The 23,905-nt window shown below is 35.3% G+C and overlaps 1 protein-coding gene across 2 annotated transcripts in view; it reads left to right on the top strand.

The window, feature by feature from the left end:
* Positions 1 to 23,905, top strand: part of TBC1D22A (TBC1 domain family member 22A) — a 165,344-nt gene that overhangs the window by 41,567 nt on the left and 99,872 nt on the right. For both annotated transcript variants that reach the window (XM_065048965.1, XM_065048964.1), the window contains exon 9: positions 23,274 to 23,383. In XM_065048965.1, the coding sequence (XP_064905037.1) occupies positions 23,274 to 23,383 (110 nt within the window). The remainder of the gene's footprint in view (positions 1 to 23,273; positions 23,384 to 23,905) is intronic.

Genomic DNA, 23,905 nt, shown 5'->3' with positions numbered 1-23,905 from the left:
TTAATGTGTTTGTCAGTATTTTTTGTATTGGAGAGCTTAAGTGTTCCAGTAGGTGTCCAGTGAAGAAAGACTAAACTCAAAAACTAACAGCCATAAAAGATATTTTGCAACTGAAAATCTATGAATCTCAAAACCCTGTATTTTAAAAACTCATTTTTAAGCCACTGTCTAAATAATAAGATAAATACTGAAATGAAGATATTTTCTTCAATATGTAGTAATGGTCCTGGCTAAGTGCTAACAGCAATTATTTCTCCCAGTGACATATAAAAACCTAAAGATTTCTCTTTAAATAGATTTTTTTATTTGAGTCTGTCCAATAAATTGAAGTTACACTGGGTGATGCATTCAAGTTAGAATGAACAAGAGTGTCCGTTTTACTTAAACTTGAAATAGGGATATTAAATTTGTGAAGTACCATAGAAATCCTGAGATCTATAATAAAATTATGGAAAGATTCAAAACTGCCTATGAATTGTGCTTAAGCAATTTAGGTAGAAATAAATGCAGAATTGCAGAAGTTTCTGAGCAAAAGTAATTAAGCTAATAGTGTATTTAATGTTTACTCTACTAGTAGTCTGTATTTACCTTGTTTTTTTTCTCCAGATCTTATTTCTTCCCTGATTTTAAGTGAAAATTGGCTTGTGCCTTAAGTTGTTTTATCTATTTTCTTTAACTATTGATTTTTATATTTTTCTCAGTTTTTTTGAAACCTTTGTGTTGCTGTTCTGAGTCACGGCCTGATTCATGCCGTTGAATGTGATAGTGCCTCTTATTTTAGGTTCTATAATAAGAGGTCTGAAAGGTTTATTAAAGAGTAATAATAAATTATTGTCATTAGCAGTGCCATTAAGAATCTGTGCTGATTAGATCACCTGTCAGTAAATCCTCATAGAGATTACACACAGTTGCAGTTTTGTCAAATATTCTGATGGGGGATTGGGTACATCTGCCACAGAAAGCCATATTTGTTTTAGTTTTATGACAACTGAGAGAGCCCTTAATCCTTGTTTTTGCGTTGCAAGTGTGTGACATGTTTATTCTAGTGATGGAAGTATTTGTGCTCTGCTAAAGACATCTAAAAACCTTTTGGAGTAGTGGTGTTAAAGAACTTTTGAAGATACAAGTGACATCTGAAGAAGTGATAATTTACTTGCACGGTAACATTTTGTTTCATTCAAATCTGAATGCCAAAATGTGGGTTTGTGGGTCTTTTCTAAGTTCCAAAGTCATAGATGTTTTGATGGTTTAGTATGGATCAAGGTACCTCATTTTAGCGCATAGATTCACACAATTAGAATAGGTTGAGTGACTAAATGTAGGAATTGAATATGTTAAATGTTGAGAGAATTCTTTCAACCTTTCCAGCAGTGTAGGTATGATGAAAGTGTAATTTAGTAATGTCTCATTAGTTCTCTACTCTGAAATAAAACCAGAATACTGTAACATTTTCAGCAAGATAAAACTTGGTTGTCAAACCAAGCCAGGAGAGGCACAACTGCAATTAAAGAAAATTTTGGAGGGGGTAGGTACTGGCCCCTGCTTGAATACAGTAGACTCAGATTAGGATTTCTGGTTTAAATTAGGAAGAGGAGGAATTTAAACCTTGGGTTTCTCATACAAGGTGATTGTGTAGGTCAATATCAAATTTTTTTTTTCTCCATGAAAAGTGCTGGATGTCTGTAATCTTGTTCTGCCAGAATATAACAGCTTCTTTGGAATTTCAAATGCTAGTGTACAAGAGAACTATTTTGTGCTTACGTGTAACCTCCCACATGACATAGCACTGTTATAACGTGTTTTTAAAACAAATGCCTAATTCCTTGTGGGACAGTTTTCTTGAAAACTTTGTGTCCTTGTAGGGTATTTATGTAGAAATTAATCTTGTCCATGTGGATGAAATTCCAGGAGCATTTTTGGTGTTAAGGTACATAATGGGAGTGCTTACTGTTTGCTGATTTTATAGGGACAGGAACATTTTGCACTGGATTGCTAGTCCTGTGTCAAGTTGCCGCACGCATTACTCTCTATGCACCTTCCTGTTGCTCTGAGTTCCTGTTGCTCTACATAATTTCCAAATATTAAGTTGTGCTGCACGCTTTCCTGTGGTTTCTTGTTAATGGAGTCGGCTACACTTCTCTGCATCTGCATTTCAGTAATTCACCAGGCCTTATGTGTATATTTAGAACTACAGAGCAGACTTGGATTTATTCGCCATCCAGAGAGATGAAAGCTCAAGAGAAGCACCATCATGATAAAGCTGCATGTCAGCCCATTGCCAAGTGGGATCAGCCCTGGCAGTGTTGGATCAAGAGGAAATTTAATAGTTAATAGGAAGTCAAGGGCAGAAAACTAACACTGTTGCACTTTGTCATCTTATGTTGGATAAAGAATGTCAAGAAAAATTAAGCTGCTGAAGATGGGAATGGTGATTGGCTGCAACCTTCTTGCAGTAGAGGAGCTTGAGACAATTTGAGGATGCTTACAAGAACCCATGAACTGTAAACTTTGGGAAGAGGGGTCTTAGCCTTGTAAGTGTGTTTCTTGTGATCTTAAATCTTTTTTGTAGAAGGCGTTAAATGCAACTTCTGTTACCTGTTGTTTTCATAAACTGATACTGCCATGACTTTAAGGAATAGTTATTCCATGCTCAAATCCTAATGGGATTGGGGTGAGATTAAGTCCCAGGCCAGTGTTTCTGTTACAACTAAGTTTTTTTGGTCCTGGAAAAGCCAGTCTGTCTGTAGCTCCCTCGCTTCCCTTTCTTTCCATTCCCTCACATGTCACAGGAAGTCTCCCTATCCTTAAAATGAAATTTCATACTGGTTATTGCCTTCTTTTCTTCCTTTTCAGCATATCTTCTGCAAATTCAATTTAAAACTATTTGAGGTTATTTTTTGGTTTGTTTTTGTGTTTGTTTTTTTTTTCTCTGTAGTTTGTTGAATGCTGTATCTAAAATTATTTCCGTAGTATAGCTGGAGTAATGTTTCAGAGCATTGTGTCATGGCTGTATCTGAGGTAATTCGTCACTGTTTATAAAAGATGAAAAAGTTATCAATTTAGTAGAGGTTTCTTTTTCAGTAAGAGTTGTAGTTTATATACAATAAGTAGATTTGTTTTCTGAATTTCTGAAATTCATTAAAATTGAATTTCAGAATGATGAAGCATAAGCCAGAGAGCACCGAGCAGTAACCCACTGACTCCAGAGAGCTGCTTGAAGACTTTTCCAATACTTCCAGGGTTAGAAGCTAAACTTTTGTTTAGCATGTATTATTTCCTTTACAAGACCAAGGTGAAGTCTTGAGATTAGTCCTGCTGTCAGATACCCAGGCCTTTCTTATTCAGTTCCACCAGTTCAGTTGGAGTCTTTGGAAAATTATGAGTAGGGGTCATGCATTGGGGTTTTGAGGAGATAAAGTGGAAAAGATTTAACATATTTGTAGTTCTTCTACTTAGAAGATACTGAGTGAAACTGAGGGAATGACAAATTGTTTTGGTAAAATGGAAGTTGAACAAGGAGCTATAACTAGATTAACTGGATGCTTCTCTGCTTCCCAGGCGCCTCATGTGGTTGGAGACTGATAAAATCATCCCTGTTGTCTTCTGGTTTAACAGGAAAGAAACACTGAAAAGTCTCCTGGGGTAGCATACCCAGGAATGTGAGGGATTTCTTCAGTTAGGGAGATACAAAGATTTTATTTGCGATTTTATGCTTTTGAACTTTTCTGATAATTTTAGCATTGTATTTTGTAAAAAACTTTGTTTTAATGCTTTTTTGTTCAAATAAATACATGTTTTTGAACAATATTGTATTAATGTTTTTACTTACACATTTGTTTGAAATGATTTATGAAACTTCTACAAATCAAATCCACATAAAAGCACCAACATAAAGCATAACTGACATTTTAACGTTTTCTTGCAAGTTGTAAAAGTATGAAGAAAAGATTTTTCTCAGTTTTAAAACCACTGTAAAAATTGCATGAAAAAAAATATTCAAAATAATTACAATCAGTCTTCTATCACATGAAAATTCAATGTCACAAGTTCCATTGGATCGCAATAAATTTTCTCTCCTCAATGCAAATCACCAGTAATGTAGTTTAAACATACAGAAGTGTATATCAGTATTTCCATGATGTTTTACAGTAATACTCATGCCATCAGTGCAGTTGACCAAAATTCTCATAAACATGAACGATAGTCCGTGAAATATTCTTTTGAGAACTGGAATATTATTATCAATGTGATTTGAGTGGGCAAGAAATGAAGAAAGCTTAAACAAAAGTCTTTTGAATTAAAGTTTTAAAAATACCCAATTCCATCTTCTACATAAGTCCAGAAGGCATTAAATGGATTCCTCTGTGAAAGTTCTGCAACAGAGATGAGCCGCTCAGTCATCTGAAATGTTTGACTTACCTGTCAATTCCCTTTAAAGAACTTTGTTATACTATGTATGAAACAGTATATATGTACATATATGTAAAACTGTTATCACGATGCGGCTATTTTTCAGAATGATCTCACCTTGCTGTGAAGTAACCACTGTTCACTTTTTCATTTTCTAGAAATATGTTACCCTGCTCTCGCCCTTTTGATGCGCCAGTCTATTGTCTAGTGCAAGTATTTTGACAGTTGTGCAGAGTAGCTGAGGAGAGGGAGGACTCCGAGTAAGAGTGTTTTAATTTGCTTTTACACATGGATTCCTGCTTTAGACCATGGAGAAAGTGAGGAAGGTCCACAAGTAAGTGGAGCTGTCTTGTGCCCATCCACAGTGCTGAGGACTCGGTACTTCTGTACCAGCCTTGTGTGCTGGGTGACGGTGCTGGTTCTAATTGCAGCAGGAAAGCAGCTGGAAATGATAGGTGCTTAAAGAGAGTCTGTCAAGGTGTTTCTGAACTCATTAGTAAATAGACTCTGTCAAACTAAATAATTTTATCCTGTTTGTTTCTTATGATTTACCTTGTTCTACTTTAGGAGCTCCCTGAGACCCTCTTACAGGTCTAATTTCTTCCTTACGTCTGTTGTTTTATACCACCTATCAGATTCCTCAGTTGGAATTCCAACATTCTTTTCATGCAGAAAGTACTAATTGCCCTATTTTTAAGTCACTGCAATTTTTAGACTCTGTTTATAGCCCTGGTATAAGTGATCTTTGTGAAGAAGTGGTGTATTCTGAGAATTTGTAATGACTTTAAAATACATGCATATCCCTCTGTAATTCAGAAAGTGTTTTTTCTTTTTCTAATTTAAATATTTTTTGATTGTTGTATTGATTAAAACGACACAGCTCCAGGTAAATTACATTGCATCAAAGGAGATAAAAATACAGATGTAAATTTTGGTGCTTCAAAAAAACCCTTAGCACTCTTTTGAAGCATTTGACTAGATTGTATTTTTGAATTGTTCATTTGCTTTTATATATGTCTCACCTAAGAAAAATGAACCATTCACAATGTCTGAGTACTTTTCTTTATTAATGTATAATGTAGTTTTTCAGGCCTAATTGGGCAAAGAAATCGTAGTATTTTACATCCTTCTATCCACTTTAATCAAGAAGGAGAATCCATGTGAGAATAACTAGCGGTGAATTGTTTGAATCGTTCGTCAGCTAGCAGTGCGTGCCATAGCGTACTCCTGTGTCTAGGGCTGGGTAATAAAGCAGTATATTTGGAGGCGTTGCAAACAGAATTGTAAGGAAAACATGGAGAGTATTAAGAGGACATCTCATGCTTCGTTTATGAAGGGTTAGGCAATGAGAGAGCATGAAGGAGGGCAAGTGCTTGCAGGAGTTGTGTAATGGGGGAGAGTTGATTAATGGGGGCCAGTGAACTATAGATTACCTTTAATATTTTTATTTTTGTGTGTGTGTTTGCATATTTATTTTAATTATTAACCTGGACAAATTTCATCCTTGTATTTCAGAATGACTTGTTGAAATATTATTTTTTTAGTTTCAGTTTGGCTAATTCTGTAGTGAATACTTTGTTCTGGCTTAGAGTTATAGAACTATTTCAATTAATGAAATGTAGTTACAGTAGTCAAAGCCCTAATGACTATAGCTGAGCTTTACCCAGGTATGCACTTTGTGCGTGGTTTGCCAGCAATAGAGTTTATTTCCTGCTGTTTTTCCCTAGTTGCTTAACCTACTGGAAGTCAGTGGTGGCATTTGGTATCAAACATATGAGTGAATTTGTCTGCATAAGCTCTCTCTTAGCCTGCTTTGGTCAAAATGAGGTGATTTACTTATTTAATTAGCGGATCTTTAGCAAATTGTACCAACCCAATTAGTACTACTGGCATTTCTCGGAGTAAAGTAACCTTCAGAAGGTGTTAATAATGAGCAGCTGAGCACACATCTACAAGTAACTATTTGGTGTAATTGGGTGATGGTATATTGCTGCATATATTTGAGTTGTTAATGTATTTGATTCCCGGCAAGGGCTTGGAACTGTGGGAGCTGGATTACTCTGTGCTGTAGAATTCATCTTCTTTCAGATCCTATTTGCTGTTTGCAGAGGTCAACGCACTCTGCCTGGCCTGGCTTCGTTTCACTGCTCTTTAACAGTGGAGCTGCATGACTGAGTATTTCCAATTTGGTTTTAGTTGGACGGAAAAGGGTTTGCTTGCCATGTGCTTAGACCACACGGCTGAACCAGGACTTGCTGCTGTCAACATGGGTGGCTTTGCTTCGTCATTCCCAACCCCAAACACATGTTCCTGTCCTCTCTCTTTGGCCAGCATTGGCTTTTCTCTGGCACAGTGGATCAGTTCAGCTAAACTGGCAGAAAATTAGTGCCCTAGTAAAATAAAAAGTTTAATTTTCAGCTCTGACCTTGGGGATCAGAGATGAATGTCAGTTCTGGTGTGGGGGATAGGAGTGTGTTAGGGAGGGAGGGAGTAGTAAGATGTAAGTCTAATACCAGGTAGCTCTTAGACTGCTTTAGCTGTTTTATTAAATTGCACCCTTGTGATAAATCTTTGTGAATTCCACCTTTTCTTCACTTTGCAAGTTAGGGAACACTTATGAAAGTATCTCAATAGACAGAAGTAGGGTATGGTAACTTGCTTTTCTAGTATTTTAAATTTCTAATATTGTCTTGAATCGCCATGATTTCTTATAATAGTACTGTTTTACAAAATCAGTCCTTCACTACCTCTGTGTTTGAGTTTTGATTTCACTCTTTTCAATATACCGTCCAATTTCCAATCTGAAATGTTGGATGCATGGTTGCAGCCAATAGACTTCTTGGAGAAAGATTCGAGACTGAGTGAACAAGTTTTCATCGATAATTGTGGTAACCAGGCACTGTGAATATAAGTTTTCTAGTTACCAGTTTCAACTTTAATGCTAGCTTAGTAAAAAAAAAAAAAAGCCACACAAACTTTTTTTAGGCTGTGTTGCCTTTCTCTGCTTATCATATGTGTAATTATTTTTAATGTTACTTCTGTCATGTGTTCTGTACTCTGAATGTTTTTTAAAATAGTTCCATATATCTTTATAACCAAATTTGTATCATATTGATGGGTTGGAGAAAATAACATCTTCATGACTCCCATTGAAACAAAATTAAGTTGTTGAAAATCCATTTGCGTAACCACACAAATTGCAAAATGGAAATTCTTATTCTCACGAACTGGCACGTATTGCGTGTTTGAATAAAGTGTGGGCTGTGATAAAATGTTGTCTTTAGTTTCATTACAGGAGTAGTGATAGTGCTGAGCATTTAGCTTATAAATGTGTATTAGTAGAGAAAGTAGGATGTATCCTCAGCTTTACTATCTGCTAGGGAAAAGATAACTTATTTTAACTAAAATATTTCTGTGGATACTGTTAAAAAGGTTTCTATCTATTTGAAGTGGAAGACGTCTAATTAAAGTTAGATTTCTCTGGCTGCCGCTAGCAATTGCTGTCAGAAGTGAAAAAGAGATATTAAGATTATCCTAGTTAGTATATCTAACCGCTTAATTGCCTGTTATTTTTAGTTCTCTGAGAGAAAATTTGTATTTTGAGTAACGGTATTAATTGCTCATAGGGTCTTATAAGTTTGTGTTTTCTTTTCTTTAAAAACAAAACAAAACAAAACCCCAGACCCTGAAACTTTAGGTCTATTAGACTTTTAAATAGTCCTCAATGAAAGGACAATACATAACTAAAGCACAGATTCTTGCGTGTTAATGCTGAATGGAAGAGCAAAACCAAAACAGTATGTGAATTATATGCCTGTGGGGGAAGAAAATCATTAACAGGGAGTCTGTTTTGTGTTGATATGAAGCTTAAAATATTTGCAGTTTTATATGTTAGTAGAGTTAGGGATGTCAGGATTCAGCTCACAAAGCTAAAGCACCGGGTGTCTTTTAAGTCCTATAACATAGGGGAGGAAAAGCTCAAAACCCAGAACCTGTTGGAAAATAAAGTAATAATACTTTGCTTTTACTAGTATTTGAACTTCTCTGTTGTCTTTATCTCTAACTATCACTGCATCTAATTTGAAACCGTTTGCTTTCTGTTTTCAAAGTGTAAAGTAAACTCTATTAAATCTTGAAACAATTGTTGCATCATTTTAGAGCATTACTATTTGCAATCTAGATATTCATGGTACTTTTTGACTAATCGAAAAATTTTTCAGGTAATGCTTTCTCTGAGTTTTGTATTTCTGAACTGTTATATATTCAAGATACTTTTGTGGGCAAATTATCAAAATATAATTCAAGATGACAGTTTGGTTTAAATTTTTTCTCATGAGCTTTTGATAAATAAGAGAGGTATGTATTTGCTGAAGTTGTTTTTCTTTTTACTTTGGAAAGTATTTGCTCTATTCCTTGGTATTATACTAGTTTCACAGTGTCCTAAAACAAATGAAAATAATACATTTGTCTAAAACCCATTCTTCATTATAATCTCCCTGATTTATCTGATGCAATTTGAGCCAATTTTTATAAATATAGACAAGTAAAAGGAAAGATACTTTCAGCTGTTTTGAAAGCTATTAGTAACTTTTGTTGTTCAGAGTCAAATTAAAGATGGTAATATGAGGAACAGAAAAGTTAGACAAAATGGTAGGTAGTAGATTTGTACGAAGAGTATGCTTGAGGTTACTTGGGTATTTCAGATTTAAAAAGGTAAATGGTTTATTGCAAATACACCTTCACAGGACAACAATTTTACACTAATATGTAGCTTTTTCTTTCTTTCTTTGGGAGAAGAGAGAATTAAAATCTGTGACCCCCTTCCCCTTCCCCTTCCCCTTCCCCTTCCCCTTCCCCTTCCCCTTCCCCTTCCCCTTCCCCTTCCCCTTCCCCTTCCCCTTCCCCTTCCCCTTCCCCTTCCCCTTCCCCTTCCCCTTCCCCTTCCCCTTCCCCTTCCCCTTCCCCTTCCCCTTCCCCTTCCCCTTCCCCTTCCCCTTCCCCTTCCCCTTCCCCTTCCCCTTCCCCTTCCCCTTCCCCTTCCCCTTCCCCTTCCCCTTCCCCTCTTTGAATAAAAGGAAGGGACTTTCATGTAATTAAAGAGAAAATATCTGAGTGGTTCAGTCTTGTCATATTAGAAAATGCTCTTCCATTTCTGGAGTAGCATCAATGTACAAAGTTGGTGTGCTCTGAGTCCCAAAGCTGTCACTTTAACCTACTTAAATAAATATTTCAAAGCAGTGATATATCTAATTATCATACTGCAGTATCTTCATTGGAAGTGGAGTAAGGAACAGTTTCTGTATTTTTGATATGTGTTTTGGTGACAAGCTTTAAAAAAAAAGTATCTGAAGGGATTAAGAAAGATTGACTATGGCTAAAAGCTGTAAGAGCAACTGTTGAAGAAGCAAACACTACTTCAAAGATTAAAATAAGTGTCAGATGGAGGATTTATCAGACTTAACAATTTCTGTTGGCTGGAAGTAATTACTTCCAGGTACCACTGCTTGAATTCATTGTTTTTATCTTAAAAATGCTGCTGTATGTAACTGGCTTTCTTGTTAAATAGAGAATTAAATGAAAATATTTGATCTTTCTTGGCATAAGATAGTAACTGAAAAAATGACAATTACCATTTCATTTTTTTGAATCATTTATGTCTGCAGGCATAGAATTACCTTCATCTTCCTACTCTTCCTAACATAATATCTTGTTGTAGCACAGAAAGTCTTATTTCTCTTAGTGCAAAAATAACCAGATTCTGTTTCCTTAATTTTAACATCTTCCTGTTATGTGTTCTTCTGTTCTGTGCATTATTATGGCTGGAGGTATCTGCAGGTGGGATTTGAGGTTTTGGGTTGTGTGGTGCGTAGTTACGTTACAATGTATGGCCCCACCTCCATTTATTGTTCATAATAAAGCTGTGGTGTCAAGGCTTTTTTGAAAAGAAGAATCAAAATATGAAAATATAAAGGAATTTATGAGCCCAGGAAGTTTCAGATGACTATTGTGGCTTTTCGCTTTAGAGGAACAGCAAGGTAGGGACTTGAAAGTTAGTAATAAACATTTGTTCAATCGTATTGGTGCAAGGAAGCCGATCAGAGTCATAAAGTCTGACAGGGGTGTGAAGGGACGCTCTGATGTGTCACCCTGAAGCACAGGGGAGCCGTGTGGGTTCTTCCTTAGATGTTTCCTATGAAGAAATGTTCCAGACCCTCTCTTATGGACACAATCACAGGAATTCTTTTAAGTTTTGCTGTAAGAGATGTATGGAACAAATCCCTAAATTAATAAGAAATTTCTGAGGTAAATGGGACTAATAAAAAATTTATAACAAAATTAATCTTTCTGTAATATGGTAATATCTCTTTGTAGACCATGAAAGCAGCTTTTGTGTCTGTAAACTTGTATTGTGTTCTTATCCCTAATAAGAGAGCTTGTGTTTCAAGATACTGTTCATCCTGCAAACCCTGCTTTGCTGCTTTAAACACACGGAGAGATTTATCCAGATTGAGTTACTCAGTGTGCAGCCTTCTGTGTTTTACTAGAGGAAGTCTTCAAGACTTTTAACTTTCTTTAATTTAATTTTATATCGTGTTTAAACACGAGTTATAAATATGCTGAGTTAACTTAATTATACTACTATGACCTGTATTTCTGCTGATTGGTGAGCAGAATTGCTTCTTAGACTGCAAGTTGTTTTTGCTGTCTCTCTTCTTCCTGAAAGTTTATTCCACATCATTTTACTGCTACCAGGCATTTCTGTTCTCTCCAAGAAAGACTGTGAGGCCATAACAATCACTCTGTTTTTCTATGCAATTTTTATTTTAAAGCAGTGTTTACTGTGAAGCTGGTGATACTCTGCAACAGGCTGCCCAGAGAAGCTGTGGATGCCCCATCCCTGTCAGTGTTCAAGGGCAGGTTGGATAAGGCTGTGAGCAGCCTGGTCTAGTGGAAGGTGTCCCTGGTCATTGCAGGGGGTTGGAACTAGATGATCTTTAAAACCCCTTTCAACCCAAACCATCCTCTGATTCTATACTGTTGTTCAGGTGGAGATCCATGATTCTGCTTGTGTTCTGCTTTAGATACCTTGGGTAGTTTAGAGGCTTAATAGGGATTTTTTGTTCCTGGCCTACAGTTATGGGTCTAACTGTACTCCTATCTTAAATATTATTTTACATTTTCATAAGAAAAAACAAGCTCAAAAATTCGCTGGTAGTAGTCAGAATAAATAAGTCAGAACTAGTATTTTCTGTTGATTTCTAAGTATTTCAGGTTTTCAGATTTGTCTGCTAAATCACTGTATGTTTGTATTATTCATGTATTTACTTCTAGCTCTTCTGTTTGGTGGTGTTTTGTTTGTGGTTTTTTTTTGTTGTTTTTGTTTGGTGGTTTTGTTTGTGTTTTTGTTTTTTTTCCTTCTCTCTGAGCCGTGCTAAAGAGCTCTTCAGGAAAAAGGATTTTTATTCCCCATGTATGCAAAAAAAATCTGCTACCAAAAGTCCTATTGTAATACACAGACCGATGTGTTTAAGTGTATAAATATGATTACTGATGTGGGTTTGAATTATTTTAAAAGCTTTTGCATTTGTATGTGTATTTCTGTTTTTTTAAATGCATCTGTCTAAAGAAGACATGATGCTTAAAGCACACTCTCATAATTTAAAAAATTAAATTAATTTGATAATATGAATGTTACCTTAATAATATATTTCTGTTAAGTTTGATATACCTTTTGTGGTTTATATTGTCTCAGTTTTGAAGGCAATTAAACTAATAGACTTGCATTGTGAGGAAGTCTTGAGAGATTAGTGAAAGGTGTTTTATTTGAAACTACAAGCTGGAAATCTTGGGTCATGGCAATAATTGGAAAACAAGATCTTGAATTATGGTAGGAACAGTAAATTAAATTGAAGAGAAACCAAAAGATTTCTGCAGGTGTAAAAATGAAAGAACTGTAAGGCAAAACTTAATTACAATTAATGTATCTAGGGGAGAGACAAGTATTCCAAAGGGAGCTGCGTATTTTAGTTCTGGCTTGTGCATTCGTTTTACTCTCCCCATGGTTTCCATACAGTTATAATGAATGCTCATCTTTCTATAGTGAAGCAGCACAGAGGTGGTTGTACTTTTAGATCTAAATCTTCTCGAGCATGCTTTCCAGCAGACTGGGAAATTACTTTAATGGCTTTTGGCATCCAAATATCCCGACTATGTGTGTTTATTAGGCAGTAACTCACAGGAAGAAAAGCTAAAAGAGAAAAGATTACTTTAGCAATGATAACATGCTGTACAAATGTCAGGGACGTAACATTCAAATACTGTTGTATAGATCAGTAGCATCTCAAGCTCGAGGAGGAGGTTTTCAACATAGGTGTATCAGCACTTTAAACATAGTTGTAAACAGCTTTTCTTGTCTTATTTTCAGGGAGATATGTGGTTAGTTACAGATTTCAAACCAATTCAGATACAGTTGTCAGCAGCTTGTATGCTGAAACTCAAATTTGTATAGGCTTTGCTTGTAGTGTAAATGCAAACCATTTTTTAATCATAGTAGTTATAAAGAATTTGGGCCTTTTCATCAATACGGCATTTTTTTTTGCTTGTTTTTAATTTGGAAATCTGAATTTTTGAATTTCAACTTTAAGCTGTGGGAAACTAATTATAAAGCAGAAGTAAAAAATTAAGCACGATAACCAAAAAAAGGAAGAAAATGTGTAGGTTTTTTTGCAAACCATTTTTCTTTGGTATATTTTAATTACCTTATTTCATAGAGATTGAAAATATTTAATGCTTTTATAACACATTAGTTTTAATAAAAACCAATACTTTCAAAAAATGTATTGACTTATGAGTTGTATTGTCATCAAAGACATTTCTGAACTGATTTACAAGCTCTGTCTTAAGTTACTATGAGACAGGAGTTTACTTTGTTACAGTACAACTGCAATTTAAACACACTACCTTTCTTACAGTAACATAAGGGAAGAAAAATAAAGAAACCATACTCTTATTTTTGAGCAGATGGAGCAGGTTTTTTTTCCGAGAGGTTCTGCTATGTGATATGATTATTTCTTTATCCTAATGATAAATACACTATGTGAAAATATGACAATCTTATGAATAAAGCAAGCTTTGTAGCTTTATTTGCCATGGATGCATATATAGCTGTTTCATTGAGAAATTGTAAATCACAGCAGATTAAGATAGTTAAGGATTCCTCTCAACAGCTGAGCAATATAAGTAGTCTTGCCTGTGAAGTCACAGCCCATTCTCCTCAAAAATGCTTCTTTTAATTCAATATATGCAATTCAAGCCAAAAAGTGCAAAGAATGGATGATACTTTTGTTTTGTTGTAAATAAGGCAAGAAGTCTGTAAGGTGCATTTCTTCCTTATTAGCTGTGAATGACTTGGGAGGTTACAAAATGAGGAAGCCCCATTTTGATTAAGACATTTGACCGATATTGTGTAGTTTGGATTTTGCATCAAACTGCCATGATCACAGGCTTGTGTGTATGATGTCCCTGAAGAACAGTTCTTTCCCCTGCCATCCACTTTTCTTTGAGAATGTATTTAGTTATTCAGTTCAATGACAGTGATAGGTTCAAATAAACATTTCTTCATGAGTGGATGTTTTTATGCTTATACAGTTACTGCCATATGTAAATGTTTGCTGAGCTCACTTGACAATGGTGAATTTTTCGGTTTTTCATCACTGGAAAAGTTAAATTTTTGGAATTTTTTTTTTTTACAATTTTTTTACAATTTCCTGGATTCCTACGATTTCCTGGATATTTTTTCTTTTATATTTATCAAAGTTAAAATTAAAATTTTTGCCAGGTTAACTTAGCCATGTAATGTATATTAAAAAGTATTACTGTTTATGGGATTGTTCAAATGAGTTCTCTTTGCCTACTTTTTAATATTAAGTAATCACATGCAAGACAATTTTTTTTATTTGTAGTTTCAGGTAAGAAGTATTACTTTTCAGTGCTTTTAAAATTCACCATTGTAGATACACAGACTTTTTTTTAACCTTTTGAATTCATTTTTGCCTTTAATGCAGCTGTGTTTTTTTTCCCATCCAATAAATAATTCCTTTCAAAATCTCCATTCATTTATAGATTCACTTTGAAGGCTCTTCCATTTAAAAAAAAAACATTTGGTGCTAGAGCGACTATCTGTATAATAGCCCTGTTTTCAATCCCAGACCTTAACCCAGGCCAGGCCTGTGTTCCTGAGACTTGCTTTAGGCTTGTTGGACCACCCCGTGGCTTGTTCTTACCTCGTACTTGCTCTTTGTGCACTGCTTGTTTGTGTATATGCACATGCATATGCTTGATGCTTTAAAAAAATTAAATGATAAGCACAAACTAGATAATTAAAAAATGTGGTTTGGGAGACATGTTCAAGCTTTAATCTTCCATTTCCTATTCTCCGAGCACCTTTTGGATTTCTCAGGAAACTCCCTTATCAGGCATTCTAAGAAAATGCTCATCAGCATCCTGTGCTCATCGTGCACATTTGATGCTAATTACTAGTCCTCTAATTTGGTATCACGTGCACTGCCTCACTGGCAGTCTGTTTTGGATGAGAGCAGCAAACCTATTGAAGTGATTACCCTGAGAAGAATTTGTGCTGAGTGTCATGTTCTTCATTGTTCCTAAAATACATTTTTAAGAAGAGCTGTCATGTGCTTTGAAGACTCCTGTTTCACTGTGGTGTCATACTCAAATATGTGGCTTGTACCTTTTTTTTCCTAAGTGTAAGTTGAATTTATTGGTCAGATTTCTCACCTGTGTAGGAGTTTACCAGTCTTGTGTTTGGCATCGTGCAAGTTCTGTGTTTCAAAGACCTGTTGGTGCCACCTGGTTTTCTTAGTTCTCCTTCCTACCATATTTTGGTGGTAGAGTTGTTGAAGAATTAAAGATATTTTTCATCTTTATCGTATCTGAATTGTTGAACTGTAATCTCACTTGTCTGTTGCCCAGGGGGAACTAATGTCTTTTGTTTCAGTTTACAACATGAGCTGAGAACTTGCCTATTTTTCAAGTAAATGTATCACTCTTAAAACCAGGCCTGTTTCTGTGTAGATATGTGCAGTGGGTTATTAATAGGAATTAAGGGCAAGTTCTGGACTACTTAGTGTGTGGGGAGAAAAAAAGCCATTAAAATCTAGTCTAGAAAAAGCCTGAGTAGAAGATATTACTGGCAAGCATGTAGGCCTGATAAAGGAAGTCTTTCAATGATTTACTCATTACAGCTATGCAGAAACTGGAATTAGAGAATAAGTATATGAAGTTTTACTCTTTTGCGACAGAACAAATTGAGAGTACTTGCAGGGTCACAGATTAATTGTGATGAGCATAAAAATCAGGTCAAAGTAATCAAGTTTACACTGTTTTTGTTGATGGTCATTTACCTTGTTCTCCAGGTCAAAGAAGGCAGTAAAATTATGCAGTAAAATTATGTAGAGAATCAGTATTAATAAAGCGAAATGAATAATGTTTAAAACATCATTCTTATACTGATGTATAAAGAAATTTCTTGCTTCCTATTGCATCTTAAGGAAATTGTGGCAGATCAACTGAAAACAAGTGCAAGATTATTAACAGTGTTAAAACAGACAAATCAACAACATATTGTATGTGTGGGAACATGACTGGTAATAGGGGAATATTTGAATTGCAATAAGGTCATGTTTACCTAAACCTGGGCTAATGAGATGATAGAGGGTTTTTAGCTTTGTTTTTTAATTTCACCTTTGTGACTGCAGTATCACAATGAAAGGGTAGTTTTAATTCAGTAATTAATCCTTAGCTCAAAAGCTATTTCTATCAGATAAATATCTAATTAGGAGTCTTTCATTGAGAGATATTGATGTGGTTATATACATATTTAATTAGCTATTTGTTATTGAAAGAATTTACATTCAAATGCTCTATTATGTCCTGATTCCCCCTAGAAGAACATTGCCTTAGTGCAGCAGTGACTGAATACCTGTTTCATAGGGCTCTTTGAAAACTGAGTTTGAAGTAAAAAGATCTTCTAGATGTGGAGATATTGCTGTGCATCTCTGTGTGCAATCATATGCTTATAGTTTCATAGTTTCTATACTCAGCTGGTAACTTTTAGGTTAGGTCTGTCTGAAGATACAGCTTCTGAAGTAGATTACAACAAAGTAAACTTTATACAGACAAGTACCTGTGCATATACAGTCAGAATGGTTTTCTTGCACCTCCGCGAGAGTTAAGTATAATTTGGACTTGAAATATGTGGTAATACTTTTTATATGTTAGATGAGAAATACATTTACACAAATCAGTGCTAATAAGAACAATTTTAAGATGTTCAGATAATTAACCTTTCTAATGTTTATATGTACTATTTTGTATATTGGATGTATGTAAGAACAATCATATTTTATAGGTGATCTTTCAGTCTGTTTCGGGCTTCAGCACTGGATCTTGTTTATACCACCATTCCTTTCATCCCCTACCTCCCACTCCAGTGAATTCGTATGAGTTTTGTCTGATTCTGAGTGCTGAGAAACCATTTCAAGATAAAAAAAGCTAAAATTAAAACATTAATAAGCCAATTAAATGTCTATTTCTTTAAAAATTAGTTTTATTTGAAAGAACGTAACCTATATTTAACAGAGGTATTTTTGTATGAGCTTGCTTAGTGTAGTGATGTAGTAGAACTATCAGGGTTGTTATTAGTTTAGTTCCCACTTTATAAAGACTGAGAATTGGTGTGGGTGTAATAAACAGGTTTAGCAAAATTCTGAAGGCAGGTTGCCTTTTTCTTTGCATTTGATAACATAGTTGGGCACAGGTTGGTATTTGGATGCGTTGAGAGGGCTGCTAGTTACTGTAGCAATACCATTAACCAGTTTTAATAATGTAATATCTTTTAAGTATTTTAGTTTCATTTTAGGACATGATTTCTTCATAAAGAAAATTCTCTGAAATAAAAAATTTGCAGTTCTTTAATGAAAAAATGGTATTGAATGATTCCATCTTTCTGTAACAGCAGATGTTTTTACCCATGTTCTGTACTGAAAAGGTGAAATTCAAGCATTTTTAGAAGAAATCAAATGTATCGAAAAGACAGAGAGCAGACACAAGCTTGATTTTGACATTTTGAACAACTTCCACCAATATCATCAACTAGGCTTAATCTCATATTAAAAGCTGTTTTTAATGGAGGCAAGCTGTTATCTTCTGTTTATCATGTTTATTTTCTACTGTCATTGGAAAAATAAATCTGTAAGTAGTTGTAAGTAATATTTTTTTTTCATTTTATCCTTCTGTCTTTGCCTTTGGGAGTTGATCCAGTTAAAGCTGTTTAAAGTCGCTCATTCTTTTCGCACTGTGGGAAGCTGCAGCAGCTACACTGGGAATGAGCGAAGAGCAGCTCATACCTTGCTTACAGCAATGCACATATTCAGATCATCAAATCATTGACTCCATGCTACAGCAGTTTTCCTCTAGGCAACTATTTTGCTGTCTTCTACAATTACATAGATAACACGATAAAGATCTCCACAGGAAACTGAAGAAAATGAGAAACGTTGCTGTGAGACTCTGTAATCAGGAAATTTTATGCAGTGATCTTTTTTCCCCCAGATATTGAAACATGTACACACTGGCCTGCTGCTTTCCCCCATATTCTTGCTGTTTAATCTTTATATCACTGTCCATTCAGATTTCATTCATTGAAAATAAATCTAAAGTTATCTAAAACCAGAATTTGCAATTCTGTTTTCAAGCACAAGTCTTAAATTGAAATAAGATCTAATGTACTTTTGAGACAGTTATTTTTGCTTCTTCTGTTGTTTGTCCTGAAATCCCTTCTGCTCTTTCTTTTCTAAATATCTCCAGTGTGTTTATTTCTTCATCTAAGTAAGAAAAAAAGACAAAAAAGAGTAACGCAGAACTTGATTGATTTTTTTTCTCTGCATGGAATAAGAAGCACTTTGCACTATGTGCCTACACAAATAAATGAATAAACAGTAAAAAAGTAAACTATTATTTTCCCCATTATTCTGCCAATCAAATGTTCCTTAATTGGAGCTTGTCATGAAAAGGGATGGCCTTTTTGTGATTTCAGCTGTAGTGTGGAAAAGGGTCGTTTGGATATTCAGAGTCAATTTGGAACTTTCAATAAAGCGCAGGAAGTTTAGGTGAATTGATGCAGCGGAAACCATTGCACATCGCTGAGCACGTGCTTGTTTGGTGGTGTTTGTACTGCTTTGCCTTCTTTATTAGATTTACTGTCTGGATGACTTGCACAGTGTAGCTCCTTCTTCAATGTATACCACATTTAAATCAAAAAGTACCAGTTAATATAACATATAGAAAAAAGTACTTCCTAGCTAATCTAATGAAAAAGCTATTTTAATATATCTTGAAGTAATTAGATGTACTCTTTTAAATATTTGCTTGCAGAGTTTTAAGCTGAAGTTTGAGTTGTTTTATACAGGGTAAATACTACTAGTGTATAATTGAAATACAGTTGAGTTGCTTTAGGCATTTAATTAGTTTTTTTTCTTGTATTTCAAAACTTTATTATCTGACATTAGAAGAGATGACTTAGTGATGCATGAGAAGCACAATGGTAATGAAAATTGAACTAGAAGTAGCTTATATGTTTAAAGAACATATTAAAAAACACCTTTATGTTTAAGAAGCTGATGAAAATGCTAGAGATTAGTCAGTATAAGCCACAGAAAAGCATGATTTTCTTGCATGTCTCTTCCAAAGGGAAAGACATAACAAGAAAGTTGTATGAGTGCTTCCTAATAGAGCTATTTTTATTTCTGTAATGCTTGAGCTTGCAGCTCTGTGACGTTATATTTGGGACTATGGACTGTTTTAGTGGAAGAATTGGGTAGTTCTTAAATGCTCTCTATATCTTTGGATTTAAAGGATAACCCAAACTAGAGCAGAAAGTACTTGATAATAGTTGCATTTCCATTTCTAATACTCACTATTTTTCCCCTTTGGAATAATGAGGATTCTACTTAGAACAGTGAATTTGCCTGTCCTTACATCATTTTTGTGCTTGATGAACATACCTGTCGTGAAAAGTAGTTGGAACCATTGGAAGGAAGGTGTTTCTTAAAAGCTGTATTCTACTTTCTGTGGAAAAAAAAAAAAAAAAAAAAATAGAAAATTGTCTTTCTAATTTAATAGTCCTTCCTTACTAGAACAAGTAGAATCTAGATTTTCCAGAATCTTAATTCCGGAGTGTCTTTGCTGTCCAAGATGCTTCAGGCTTTTTTCTCGAACTGCTGTTTTCTTGCGGCTTCACGCTGGTTGTTCAGCCACAGGCTGGCAAGTCTTCTGATGGATGTTTAACTTCAGCTAAGTTTAGACTCCCACAGTTGAGAGGTCTGCATTCTGAGTTGATCTTTTTAAATTCAAGTTAAACCTAATATTGAGAAACAGGAATTTCTTTGGATGTGGCTCATGTGATACATTTTAGGTTTCAGCTTTAGAACAAGACAGCTAATGCTCTGTCACTGCTTGTTTTTCTGTGTTGGCTGTGAAGGGAGGTGAAGACACCCACCTCCAATGGTTGGGTGTATCTTCAGCTTTTTATTAGTTTAAATCCTGGTATGAGTGTGAAATAGTAGATTATGAAAGAGAAGGACAAAAAAGAGGTAAGATTAAAAAGGTGGGAAAGAGAAGATAAAGTCTATTTCATTTGTTATCTTTTCATGCCCACCTGTAGAAGAGTTATTGTGTTGTGCTACAGTTTATAACTTCTGTTTTGTTCTGAAATGTGATAGTGGTGTCGTGGAAAGAAAAGGTGCTCAAAGGCAGGAAATTTGCAAAGGAACACACTAGCTAAGTAGTCACCATCTCATTTTTTCAGCAAGTATTTGGTGAAAGAGGGCTTGAAGACTGTTTGTTTCAAGGAGAATGAAGTACAGTAGATGTTTGTGTTTTATATAAATACGATGAACTCTGGTTCTTGTTTTTTTTTTCTTTTCTGCAGAGAGAAACAGCTTACTCCTGTTTTCACTGTTAAATATTAAAATGAAAATTAAAAATACTAACTAGACTTTTTTCCCCACTGGGGCACTGCTTTATGAGTATATAATAAACATAAACTGTGTAACTGTAAGACGTTTTAATGAGTTAACATGTATAGGATATAGTAAAGAATTTGTTCCTTTCGTAGAGGATACATCATCTTTATGTTTGAAAAAGTCTTTTTCTTATAAATTAATAGGAATATTCAGCCTTAAGTTTCATTTCTGATCTGTTAAGAAGGGCTTCTCTACTGAAAATTGTGGGGTTTTCATGTTTGTTTTAAAATCTCAAGGTCCATCAGGTTGGAGGTAGATCGGCAAATATTTAATAATGTTTTCACAGGTTAATATGAAATTTGTCTGCTTAAATTGACTTTTTTTTCCATATTAAGTCTAATAGTTTTCAGTCTTTCTGTGAGTAAGTCTTGTGAGCACTTTTAGTAGTCTTTCTGTTAGTGGAGTTAGTCAAGGAAAAGTTGACATTAATAAAAATTTGCTACCTTTTCTGGACTTTGTTGTACCTTGTTGTTGTCGTCTTTTTGAGCTGTGGACCTGGCATTTCAATTTGGATTAGTTTTGCTAAATATACATCACTTTAGCTGCTTGTTGAATCTGAGATAGGTTTCTTCATTGCAAGATATTTTGGGTTGTTCTTGGTGTTGGTCTGTTTGCCTTCAATCCTTTCTTGTTATCTCCATTATATTCAACCATCTTGACCATGAAAAAACTTTTCATTTTGTGTTATTCTTGGGTTTTCTCTTAACATGCTTTTTCTGAAGGGCTTATAATTGAAATGAATCAAAATTTGTTCTAGAAGCTGTCTTTAATGAGGGGAGTCTAATAGAGAAAGTGATGGGAGCTGATCGGAAAGATGTTGGAGTGTTGCCTCCCGGTTACTGCCGATACTACCCCTGTTTTCCACTGAGCATTGAGAGGATTTGCTGTCCATTGCTGGGAGAGGAGCATGGTACTGGTTTCTGAGGGGTTCTATCCTCCTTTTTGCTGAGAAGAAAATGATGCTGACATTGGGTATGGAGTTTCTTCCTCCTCGCAAAAGGATCTGCTGTTCACAGTTCTGTTGTTGCAGTCTGCTGCTCGTGCGTTCTTCGTTGTTTTGTAAGGCAGTATTACAGAATCACAGAATGGTTGGGGTTGGAAGGGACCTCTGGAGATCATCTAGTCCAACCCACCTGTATTTAAAATATGTTGGATACTTGTTTGTTGATCTTCTTTTAGAAACTGGGTTTTTAAAGCTGTAAACCAGTGCAAAGGTGGCATTCCTTTAATACCCAGTAAGTGACTACTGGTGTGTTGTTTACAGTTCTGCCACCTCTGAGATCAGCAAGTGCTTTTATTCTATGGCGTCTCTGCTGCAATCCCCTGTTTTACTTACCAGATTTTTCAATATCTTAACTAATATTTTATTAGCATGACCAAAGCTCCTTGTCCTACAGCTATTAATATTTCACAATCCAAAACCAATGATCCCTTAGAAGATGCACATCCACATATGTAGACACTAGTGCAAACAAGAATGCTTTGATAACACCTTCCTGCCGGACTGTTCTAGTAGTGGTAAAATCGCTCATATGTTAAAATTATTTCATAACGTGTAGTATTCACGGTTATTACCAATTGAGCCCTTCAAGGTAGCATAATAAAATGTGACAACCTAAAGATGTACTTAGGCTTCTGTAATGGCGTACTGCAAAGCTATGAGACAGATAATAAGAGTTTTAAGATATAACATATTCTTGATTTTTTTTTTTTTTTTTTTTTTTCCTTCGATGCCACATTGCAGTTATGTAATGGAGGAGATACCTTCTTTTCATATATCATACTCTTGTTTAAGTAGAATGAAACACCTCTCTCTTCTTCTCAAGAAGGGAGAGTGCAGAAGCCAGGGCTGGGAGAGATGCTGCTTTGATTCTCATCTTGGGACAGTAAGACACTGTGAGCCGCTGCGACAGGGAGACTGCAGCATTACTCAGAACATTCCCAGCTTGCGCTGAACTCTCATGTGGGGCTGTGTGGGAGCTTTGGGAGTTGTCTGGCAAGGCAGCACATTCTGTGTTCTTTTCAAAATGGATTCATTCAGATGCCGTGCTTTAAAAAATAAAACGACATGGCTTAGGTGATAAAATTTCAGCTCATAGCAAAATGTGAATATCTCTTAACACACTTGTGAAGACTCTGTTTCCTTGAATCAGACATCATTTGGGTTCAGTGCTTTTCCAGTATTGAGAATCATGGGGTTTTTTGGGGTGGGAATAATCTGTTGCCTTTTGTGTGATTTCCTTCTGATTCCAAATGCTTGCCCATAAAACAAATCCTCCTTGAAAAGCTGTAGTTATCTTTCTAAGTAAATTTCTTTGGTTTTCTAAAAAGTATTTTTCAGAGCTTTTTCTTCTGCCAAGACTGGAAAAATGCTTTGCTATGCGTAATCCAAGCATAGTCATGTTCTGCAGAGATTGTTCATATATGACTTGAGGGGGCTCAAAATGCTTCTGATGATCCTCTTTCAGGTGTGAAATGTTTAGAACGAAGTAATTTATTATATATTAATTCTGGTTAACCAGGCGTGATTTGAGGTTTTCACAGTCTGCAAGAAATTAAGTATTCATTAACATTTAAAGCCATTAGATGACGCAATTGAGCAATAAATGATTCATTTAGTCCCCGTTAAAGTAAATGTGCGTTGAAGTTTCTGACTAGAAGATAAGTGGTGGTAGTCTTTGTTTTCAATTATTTGCCTCATCCTTGCTTTATTTATTCTGTGCACTTCATTGACTTGTCTTTTTCTCTCTTTTCCTGAAACAGAAGAAGAAGAAGTGGAAAATTTTGATGTTTCCAGTCTGCCTGAAGAAGTGCTGCAGAACATAGAAGCTGACAGTTACTGGTGCATGAGCAAGTTGCTTGATGGCATTCAGGTAAATTGATTTTTCTTGTCTGTAAGTAGTGGAGTTAACCAATTAATGTCGTGGCTTTGAACTGCCTTAAGAGATAGAGTACATCTATGAAAAACGAGGGTGAAGTAGATTTTCCCATTGGAGAAAGCTGCTGCAACTTTGGCATAGTATCAAGAAAGGAAAGGGAAAAAAGAATGTGCAACTTCATTTCATGAGGATGGCTGCATGTTTCATTGTAGTATGATATTCTAGAGGAGAGTTGAAATCTCTCATTCTAGAGCATGTTGTGTATGAGTCACCAAGCATGAAGAATGTTTGCTCAAGTCTCCAACGAAAATGCTCTCGCCGAAGTGATGAAAAGCTGACATATTTATTCATTTTTAAGTCATTAATATAGCAACCTGTAAGCAATTCCTGTCTTTATAGTTCCTGAAATTATCTTCATATTTTTAAAACAATCGTTTAACACTTGATGCTTACGCTACTTCACTGAGTGTTTAAACCTTTTCTATGTAGAGAAGCTGTAGATGCGGGAACGTTTTC

The sequence above is a fragment of the Columba livia genome, chromosome 1 (genome assembly GCF_036013475.1).
Source record: "Columba livia isolate bColLiv1 breed racing homer chromosome 1, bColLiv1.pat.W.v2, whole genome shotgun sequence".
NCBI classification, from domain to species: domain Eukaryota; kingdom Metazoa; phylum Chordata; class Aves; order Columbiformes; family Columbidae; genus Columba; species Columba livia.
This window is presented reverse-complemented; position numbering and strand designations above follow the sequence as displayed.